We start from the raw sequence: 10,119 nt of genomic DNA on the forward strand, positions 1-10,119 counted from the left end.
GTTACTCTCTCATGCATGCCATTTTAAGGATTTTAATGTGGTGGTTATACTTTTTTACCTGCAAAAACCATGTCAGAAACACATTAGATATTTTTATGTAGGCATTAATACATGTGTGGGTGGGATCTTTAACATTTTTCTCTACTAGCAGTATTTTTTCAACGCAAAAAATCCGTATAGATATATAGGAAATAATCCAAGCATCTGTTATTTATAAAACACATAAGAAAAAAGCAACAACAAATAAATACACCTAAAAAGCCTTTCAAAATATAGACTATATTTTTAGTAGAGGTCTTAAACAAAGTATCTTTTGACTGCCTACAATTCGGCCTATGTAATTAGTTAATTAATCTGCATGAATCTTCAGATTTTATATCAGTATCTTGAAAATCAGAAAATACATCTTTGGTGGCCAACCATGTGTATTTTCCCCGCTGGACAGACTGACAGGACATTACTGCCTGGCAGGCTGTACTCGGGGTAACAAACTCCTCTAAACGTTGTCGATTTAAACCACGCCCACCGGATGTACGTAGAGTTTCCCCGGGAAAGCTCGGTTTGTTGGTCGTGAGTTCACTGAAGTTGTTCAAGTGTCGGTAAGTAACCACGATTATTTACAAATTCATGATTATAATACTTTGTTTTGGAAGTTAAACGACAGTTGTGTGCAGTAAAACTCAAGAATTAGTGGTTTATTGTTTATAATGTAACTTCGTAGCAAAGAAATAACGCTATAATGGTTCCAACGTGGTTAGCTAGCTAACCTCTGTTGTTGCTAAGAAATAAAACATCTCTTGAGCAAGATACACTTCCTCGACATATGTGTCGTGATGTAGCCTAAAAACAGTAAAAGCTAATAGGGCATATTTAAAAAGCGAATGTTCTCGGTGTACACCCTTCTTTAGTGGCTGTAAACTTGTGAGTTTTGTGTTGTTGTTGTTGTTGTCTCTGCCCATTCTCAGGTAAACGACCCTCTTCTTTGTGCCAACTTTCTGATTTACACAGTGAACGTGTGTTTTTACTGCAGGAAACCTCGTTTTCAGAATACATTCAGTAGCATAAAATAGTAGGAAATGCTTGTTTCTTTATCTTGAATTATTTTCTAGGTAAACAATGAAATGGGGTTCAACAACAAAGCAGATGATCTCATACAATGAACCACACACACCAGTACAAAGGAGGACAAACACATCCTATTGAGTCTGATACAGATTCAGTCTTTATTGCCCTCTGTAGAAGTGATTTGTTTTCAGTTTGTAAACATAACAGAAACAACAACACAGGTAACCCTGATATGGTTTTAGGTGTAGGAGATTTTGCAAAGAAGAAAGACCTTTTGACACAGAAGAAAAACTAAGGTTTACTTATAAAAACACGAATAGAGACGCTCAGCTAATTTGAAAAAGTAGAAATTATGCGTATATCCTCATGTTTGTAGTTATTAAGTTCGTAGACACACAGATAGGATAACAATGTGTTGTGAGAATGATCTGAAGTATTTCTATACCATCACAAAACCCTCAAAACTACCTCCCACAATAAGCATTTTTCACCAGACACACACCCTATGAGCCTGAATACAGTGCCTTAACACCACATGCTGTGATTGAGTATGCTGGAACAGAGCAGTCAAAGATCAGGAATGCAAATTCAACTGAAACCACTGAAACAAAGAGCCTAATCATCCACAATTCCAGGATCACCATGTCATCGATTGAATAGTATAGTATCAATTGATTAACATGAGCACATTTTGAAAATAAAAAAAGGTAGGGAAACCACCAGTATTATTATTTCTGAGCCTAAACAATCTGGTTATAAACATTTCTGTCTTTATTCAATGGTCACAAAGAAGATCTGCACTAATTACATCCATGTTTGCAAGCTAACAATCTTCATCTTCGATGCCTTTTTTTGGTGTGTTCCTAAAATAATGTTATAGCCACCAGCTGAAACGATTTATAACTGCTGACAAGAATTTGTATTGCCTCACCGGTTTGCTTGTGTTCTTACACATGTTTCTCAGATGTGCACTGGTAGATCATAAGATACAGCAGTTAAAACAGGACCTACACATCAAAACCTTGCTCCAGAGAGCCACTTTTGGTCAAATGCCTCCTATAGTGGCTTTTGTTACTTCTAGGATTCTCACCTTGCTGCAGAGATGTAGTTGAGTAATTAGGGTGTGGCCAGTACACAAAGGTGCATGAGAGCACACCTCTGGACACACCCATCTTAGATGCTGAGTGTGATTAGAGATGTAACAGGCTTGAATCTTTCAACAGAGACAGCACTGAAACTGTGAACTCCTTTATAACTCCATCCTTGCGACACGGATGTTAATGTTATACGTTGAATTTTGTTCCTTTTTACAGATAAACAATGGAGAAGATAACTGAGAAGCTTTTACTGGAGAAAGGCTCTCCAAAAACCAACAAACTGGAGCAAATCAAGACACTGAAGTAAGAATGGTTTTGTTACTTGATTTATTCCACATACAATTGTGGTTCCTCTGAATCACAGTGCAGTGCATTTTAAAAGATTTTCTCTATGCTCTTATTGTCTTTTAAAGAGTCAAGATAATGAGATACAGATACATGGGAATATTGATACATTCTTGTGTGTTTTTATTTGCGTATGTGATTTCTTTTAAAATACATTACTGCTGAGCCGGAAAGCAGAGTTGTTGGGGAGATCATTAAATATCCACACATTTAGTTTGTTTTCCTATTCGTGTAAACAATGACGTACATGTCTCTGCTCTTCAGTCTATCCAAACTGTGCCTGAAGCACCAGGACCTGCCTGTCAAGCTGCTGTCCCGTCTCCAGTCCCTGGAGCGTTGGGATCTGTCTGGAAACAGACTGCAGGAGATGCCCAAGAACCTGGAGCTGCCTGCACTTCGCTACCTGGATCTCAGCAACAACGAGATGGAGGACGTTACAACTCTGGAGTCTCTGAGCGGTCTGGAAGAGCTCAAGATGGATGACAACCTTTATATCACTGTAAGCACATATCATGAGCTTATATCCCCAAATTTCCCCCCAAATTCACACCAGTTTTACTGTAATCTGATTATTTAAAGAGTACTCTTACAACTAAGTGTTTGACTGAAAAGGAAGCGAAAGACCGATAGAAGCCAGAAATGTTAAAGCTTTGAATATTCCCATAAAGTATAGACCCAAAAATGGTATTCAGGACAGTCCTATCAAAAACAAACCTGAGTTTTAGTCCCTAAATTTTGGGTCAAGCTCTCAAAACACTGAATACTGCAGGTCCTATGATGTAACTCTAACAATTTGCTCGGTAACCTGCATCAAAAATGTAATAGCGTGTCTTCTTTCAGGGTCAAGTGCCAGGAAATTTGATGGAAATATAACTTGGCCTTACCTTTTTAGTATGTATTTGTTAGGAGTCCTTTCAAAATAAAATGACACCTCAATGAGTCCTAGGCTTGATTGTATCTTTTCTTCCTCAGGTGAGTGATAATCATAAGCTGATGGTGCTGTTGCCCAAACTGAGGATGTACAACGGTAAAGACATCAGTACGAGTGCCAACCACTTACGCTTCGTCTACACTGAGAACCTGATGATCAGGGTACGAAACTGTTCACTTATTTCACTTAATGTCATGATATGAAGAGTGTCAGTAATCCAGTTTTAAACTCTGCTGTTTCTGGTAACACTGTCTTTGTTGAATATAGATAACTGCAGTTTGGGAGAAGAGCTTCTCCCTCCCTGATCCCATCACCACAGAGAAAATGTCTGCCTTGGAGACGAGCTTTGTCGACACTGCCCGTAATCAGGTTAAATTTGGACCCAGTTCAGTCAGTGACTTCACTAAATGGAGGGTGAGTTCACGATGATCAAGGCGCTCTGGCTTTTTTGTGTTGCTTTTTGTCACTCTTAGTAACCGTCTCTTTGTCTCCTTTGGCTCTCAGGTGGAGATTTTAGCTAAGGAGTTTTTGCGCTCTCTGACAGAACCAAAGGAAGAACCGGAGAGCAAGGAGGCTGATGAAACTGAAGAGAACTGTGTAAGATTCTTAAGGATGGCAAAAGAAATTCAGGATGTTGTGTAAATGATTTGTCCTGGAGTTGGTTTAAAGCTCATACTTTGTTTTTGCTTTTTTCAGGATGTTTCAACGCCTACAAAGAGGAAACAAACTGCATCAGCAATGGACTCCAGCATTAGCCTGACACCTCACAAGAAATTACGTGCGGATCTCCCAGCCTCCCCAGTTCAAGACAGTCCCCGCAAAACCAGTCTCCGCCTCAGACCTCAGATGCCAACCCAGGATGACCCTGTCAGGATGAGCCCCCGCAAGACAGTTCAGCCACCTTCCACCCCCACCAGAGGACAGACGAGGGCAGAGACACCCAAGAGAGGCTCTAAAGTGAGACAGTTACAGGAAGATGGAGCTCAGATTAAACAGAAAGAAAGTGTCGGCAAGAAGGAGCTGCAGAGAGATGCTGACATGCTGGCCACACTAAAGAGCTGTAGCAGGACACAGGTAATGTAAAAACAGCTGTTTGTGATGCCATTACAGATTGTAAGACTCCTTCTTTCTTCTGTTTGTGGAGATACAAGAACTAAATAATTGTTTGCAGGCTGTGAGGGATCTGGAACTGGTTACACATCGTCTGATCACTTCGGCTCAGAGCAAACCAAGATAACTCAACAATTATTGGCCATATTCTCATGATGATAAATCCCAATGATTTTAGTGAAAAATCCAAAATTGGCACTTTTCATAAGTGTCATACTAGGATTGTGGCTCCATGGATGGTAATATCAGTCGGTCATTGCACCATTCGGGCCAGACTGAATGTCTCAACATCTACTGAATCCATTGCTATGAACCTTTTGTACAGCAATTCACAGCCATATCCTCTATACATCTCATGACTTTGGTGATCCCCTGACTTTTCCTCTAGTGTCACCATTAGGTTGACATTTGTGGTTTTGAGTGAAATTTGATACACATTCACGTCCTCATTAGGATGAATTCTGATAACTTTTGTGATCCCTTAAATTCTCATCTACAGCTATCATCAGGCTAAAATTTCAATTTGTCTGATACTTGGGTTCATTACAAAATATCAGTAAAACTAATGACTTTCTCTAAGCCTTGGCTGTGCTTGTGTTTACTTCTAATTGGGACATTTTAGCATGATGACACGCTAAAACTAAGATGGCAAAAATGGAAAGATCCCAGCTGTTCAGTGTTTGTGGCTATGTTTGGTGTCAGTAGTCCTATCAATAAAATCCCTTCTTCTTCATCACTCTGACATCTCCCCATTTCTTTTTCTTCTTTGTCCACGTGTCCTTCCTCCTGCAGCCGGTGCATCTGAAGCCTCTCCACGTCCTCCAGTGCCACAGTAAACAGGACAGCTCGGAGGACTTCTCCACCCAGCTGTGGGCCTGCGCCTTCCAGCCGCTGCCAGATTCCACCGGTACGAAACAACATTTAGAAAAACATCCCCCAAAGCTTTTAAATTATCAAAATAAAAGGCCTTACATTTGTATGTAGATGTAAAATCTTCATTTAACTGTGCTCATCGAGTCTCCTATGTGTGAACAGGTGCAGGTGGAGGAAGCCGTTTGGTTGCTACCTGTGGTGGAGACTCTCTGTGTGTGATCGACTGTGAAACAGGGATGGTGATGAAGAAGTACAAAGTTCCTGGAGAGGTTTGCTTATTTTTTTTCTCTATGGCTACAGTAATTCTAAAGGGTAGGCTTCTGTATTTGCATGCACAGAAAAACTCCATGTTCTCACTATGGAAACACCTTACACCAGACAGGACAAAAGTGCCTAATGTTTAAAATAGTCACAGTTTAAATTGAATATTTCCTATCATGATATAAGTTTGAGGTGTTTAATGTTGCTCGTCTGTTGTTCTTCACGACAGGAGTTCTTCTCGTTGGCCTGGTCCACAGTGTTGATGTCCAGAGGAGGTAAAGCTTCGGCTCAGCACTGCAGTATTCTGGCAGCTGGTGGGAAAAGAGGACTGGTCAAACTGATCCACCCCAGAAACAACGTGGCCTACGGGGAGTTCAGAGCGAGCCGCAAGGCGCTGTCTGTCCTCCGCTTCAACCACCAGCAGGGGAACTTCCTCTTCAGTGAGTCGTGGAACAGATAAACAGCTCCTTTTTGATCCAGTTTGCCAACCACTGCTGTACAATAACCACATCCTCACCTGTTATTGTTGAGATGTTGGAAACAAATCTCTAAAGATGTTCTCATACCTTTTTTTTCTCCTTCCTGATACTGATTCCAATACCTGTTCTGTTATGAATGCGCTTGAAGTTGCACAAGTTGCTTGCCGTGCATTAAAAGATCTGCTAAGCTGCATAAACGTTTGCTGGATGCTGCAGGATTTTTAGGGGCTAATAAATTACATGGTATCCGAGCTTGAGCTTGTACTTGCAAATACATATTTTTGTATTGTAGGTGGTGTCAGTGTAGGACCAAACCCACAAATCTCTATCTCAAATCTGGGGTTTTCTTGAATGTAACTTCACTGTGCTCATTTGGTCTTTAATTAAATGAATATTTTTAAATCCTGTTAACTTCAAATCAGGTCTCACCAGTTTCTTTTCTCCTGCAGCGGGATCATATGATAACAAGATAATGATGTGGGACATCGGTGGAGTGGACATCCAGTACAACTACAAAGTTATGTGAGTATTTCTGCTTTTATACCTCACGACAAATCATACTTTAGCCTGAACACCACTTTAGCACTAACAAAGGCCTAAAAGAGATCGAGAACAACTTCGAGCTGTACATTTTCCTCACTAATGGCGATGTGACAGGTGCAGCAGGTTAGTGTAGAGGTTCGGGCTGTAATGATGACAGTATTTCCTGCCATGTTTGTGCCTCCAGTCAGCTGCTGGTGTTGGAGATCAGTGCCACCCCGCTGCACATCTGCCTCCCACCGACTTCACCCAGCTCACACCTGCTGACGGCCTGTGAAGACGGCCTGCACTTCTACAACACACAACTCGGCACCAACAACACCGCAAAGAGGTAAATACATCCACAGTGTGTGTGTATTTATTTGTATTCTTATATCCATGAGTGTCAGTCTGCTTTGAAGAGCCCTTTGGCTGATAACATTTACACCAGTAACAGTGTTTTTTTTTCTCAGTAGGTCGAAGGACATGGAGATAACTTTCCCCATATATAAGAAGGAAGACAAAGACCATGACTATCACACCATCGATGGCCTGAGTTTTCTTACGGATGACATCGTAGGTAAGTGAAGCTCTAACAGTATCTAAACCACATAACCACAGTAGTCTATATGCTTATAAAACTGTGCCCCTTCAGTCACTTTGCTCCAGTATCCAAAATCTCAGGGATTATTGTATGGATTGCCATGAAACTACATTTATGGTCCTAAATTCTTCTTTTTTCCTCCTGTTTTTCACGTATGGGTCTTCATCTCCCTCAGCCTCCAAGAACTACATGCATGGTTGCATTTATTTGTGGAGCTGGAGCCGGACAAAAGCTCAGAGGCCTGACAAGAAGAGCAGGGCAGTGTGTGCTGTGGTTCTGGCTGAGCTGCAGTGGACTAACACTGAGATACCTTACCTGGCTCTCAACACCTGTCCTGGTAAGAACAAGTCATGTAATGAAAACCTGGAGAGTGCAATGTCATTGAGCTGCATTTTCTGTTAATTCAGATGGTTTAACAGTTTTCTCAAATGCTCCTTAAGTTGCATTTCAGTTTATCTCCTTTGTTTTAATGTTTGACTTCAGTCAAGCGTCAAACCAATGTTTCAGTTTGAGGCTGGACTCCGTAGACTATTTCCTGAGCTTTGTGTTTGCTTAACTGAGAAAAATTCTGTCAAAAATTCCTCTTTTCAGGCCAAGCCTACATAGTGTGCGGTGACGATAAAGGCAGACTGTGGACATATCACGTCAGCAACCTGCAGAAAAACAGCTTCCAGAGTGGGAAACCCGTACAGCCCACTGAGGTAATAATCTGTCCCAAATGTCCTGCTACTTCACAACTCTGCTTTCTGTCTAGTCAGAATATGTTGTAGTGATGTTGCAGCAATAACAACATAGCTGCCAACTCTCACACTTTCGCTGTGTGACACAAGGTTTTGCCTGTTTTCACACGGCGAAAGCGTGAGAGTTGGCAGCTATGTAACAAACCTAAGTGATAATATCTTTCATGTACAGAGCTCTTCTGCTTATTCTGAAGTTTTAACTTTTAATGATTCTGTCATTAGGCAATAAAATGGAAAAACTGCAGCACACTGTCACTCAGCGGCTGACGTCTTCTTTGTTTTGGTAGGTGTTGGAGTGGCCGACTCCTGTGAGGAAGGGCTTCGGCCAGTTGGAGGGCCCATCCATCAACAGTGTAGCAATGGACCCCGAGCTCCAGTTCCTGGTGGCCCTTAGTGACAAGAATATGGTGATAGTGTGGAAGAGAGAGGAGTCGTCCTGAGGAGCACGAACTGTGTGACTGCAAGTCAGTGTCAATCAGTGATTTGTATCTGGTATCTGATACAAATCATTCGTATTTTGTTCTGGGGGGAAACTGATAAGGATTTACCAAATGTTGGTATTTGTGAGGTAACAGACAAACAAAGGAGATTTCCTCCAGTCTGGGATTTTTTTTCAAACTTGTTTTCTTCATAATTTGAGGAAAGTGACGTTTATGCTGATGCTGCAGTAAGATCTGACATATTCAAAGAATATATTCACACTATTCTTTATTTTTATATGAAAATGTATGGCATGAAGTCGAAACCTTTTTATATAAATATACTGATAAACTTAAAGTTGCTGCTGTTGATAATAGCAGCATAGACAGATGAAGAAAACTGCAGGTTGTCACTATGTGACCAATGTTTTTGTTTGTAGTCATGAATCTTAAAAGATAAAGCACGTAAATATGTTCAGTCCAAACATAAACCATGATGTCAATGACTTAAAAAAAGAAATGTGTGAATGTTTAAAACGCATCCTTAAAACCTATGTTTATGCAACATAATTACAGTAATGCTGTATTTGGACTCAGGTAGTTCATTTTAGATATTTTACAGTCTGTTGTCCAGTTTTAATTTTGTCCTTAGTAGAGTTTCATGTCAGTTTTTTTCTTCTTCATTTTCAATCAGTCACTAACCCAGTGGCCCTATGAATAGGACTGTTTTTTGTGCTGTATTTGTCCTTTCAAATGTACATATTAAATGTGAATAACTATGTGAAAGAGCCTTTGGTTACGTGAAGACCAGTTTTTGGACCTTGCTTATTAATGCTCCGATAATGCTCCTCAATACTGCTGTGATGACTGAAGAGGCAAAAGTAAGAATGCAGCCTAGTAACTGAGGCTGAGAAAATATTTTCAGTACTGTAGTGTGTCGATTCCTCCTTACTGTCTAACTTTACAGTATTTTTTACTGGATCTATGTTCCTGTGTGCAGTCCAACATGTTTTCATATGTTGTGAAGTTGCTCAAATATCTTGATTTAAATAAAACAAATGACAGCATTTTCTGACTTATTTATTCTTGTGTGATTGCAGTGGTGGAGTGAAAGAACGGGTATCAATCGCTTAGTTTAGAGGCATTATTTTTTCAGGCTGTCGGTATGTCTTCAAATGTCTAATAGGATAAAATAATGAAGTTATGACAATTTATATCCAAAAGGTAAATATGTAGCAGTCCTATTGTTTGAGACTTGCTGTCCTTGGTTTCGGCCTGATTTTCCCAAATCCCTAAGGACTAATTGCAGGGGATTCAGATCACCTGTGCGCAGGGTGGGGAGACTGACTCCTGATTGAGGAGTGGAAGCAGCTTTGGGCATTTCCCTCCCAGCCAGTCATAGTGTGACGACGCCCTTTTTGTGAAGGCTTAAAGAGGTGGGGAACGGCACCCAGGTGGCTCCCACCCTCATTCTGAATCAGTCCCTGACTCACTGAGAGCCTCATTCCCTTTAGATTACCAGACAGAAACTCTGGTCTGTTTAGGACCTATTGCATTTTCTTGGCTGCCCACATCATTCTAGTGAGGAAACTGTTTTTTTTGGCTCCCCTTGAAACCCAAGCCCCTATACACTTTCAGTTTGACATTTTATTTCCCTGGGGCTTTTAGGAGCACAT

General features: G+C 40.7%; 1 protein-coding gene across 2 annotated transcripts; it reads left to right on the forward strand.

Moving 5' to 3' along the window:
- The first annotated feature begins 525 nt into the window (after window positions 1-525).
- Window positions 526-8,503, forward strand: lrwd1 (leucine-rich repeats and WD repeat domain containing 1). 2 transcript variants are annotated; one of them, XM_084373072.1, is made up of 16 exons: window positions 526-599; window positions 2,379-2,465; window positions 2,772-3,006; window positions 3,480-3,599; window positions 3,706-3,852; window positions 3,943-4,035; window positions 4,135-4,512; window positions 5,341-5,455; window positions 5,584-5,690; window positions 5,912-6,122; window positions 6,611-6,683; window positions 6,889-7,032; window positions 7,154-7,260; window positions 7,460-7,621; window positions 7,876-7,985; window positions 8,312-8,503. In XM_084373072.1, the coding sequence occupies exons 2-16, from the start codon at window positions 2,386-2,388 to the stop codon at window positions 8,462-8,464; spliced, it is 2,235 nt and encodes a 744-aa protein (XP_084229198.1). In that variant the 5' UTR covers window positions 526-599; window positions 2,379-2,385; the 3' UTR covers window positions 8,465-8,503. The 2 variants fall into 2 exon arrangements, with proteins under 2 accessions (XP_084229198.1, XP_084229199.1); XM_084373073.1 differs by having other exon boundaries at window positions 7,157-7,260.
- Window positions 8,504-10,119: the final 1,616 nt, after the last annotated feature.

Source organism: Pagrus pagrus (assembly GCF_965226575.1).
Source record: "Pagrus pagrus genome assembly, chromosome: 14".
Taxonomy (NCBI): domain Eukaryota; kingdom Metazoa; phylum Chordata; class Actinopteri; order Spariformes; family Sparidae; genus Pagrus; species Pagrus pagrus.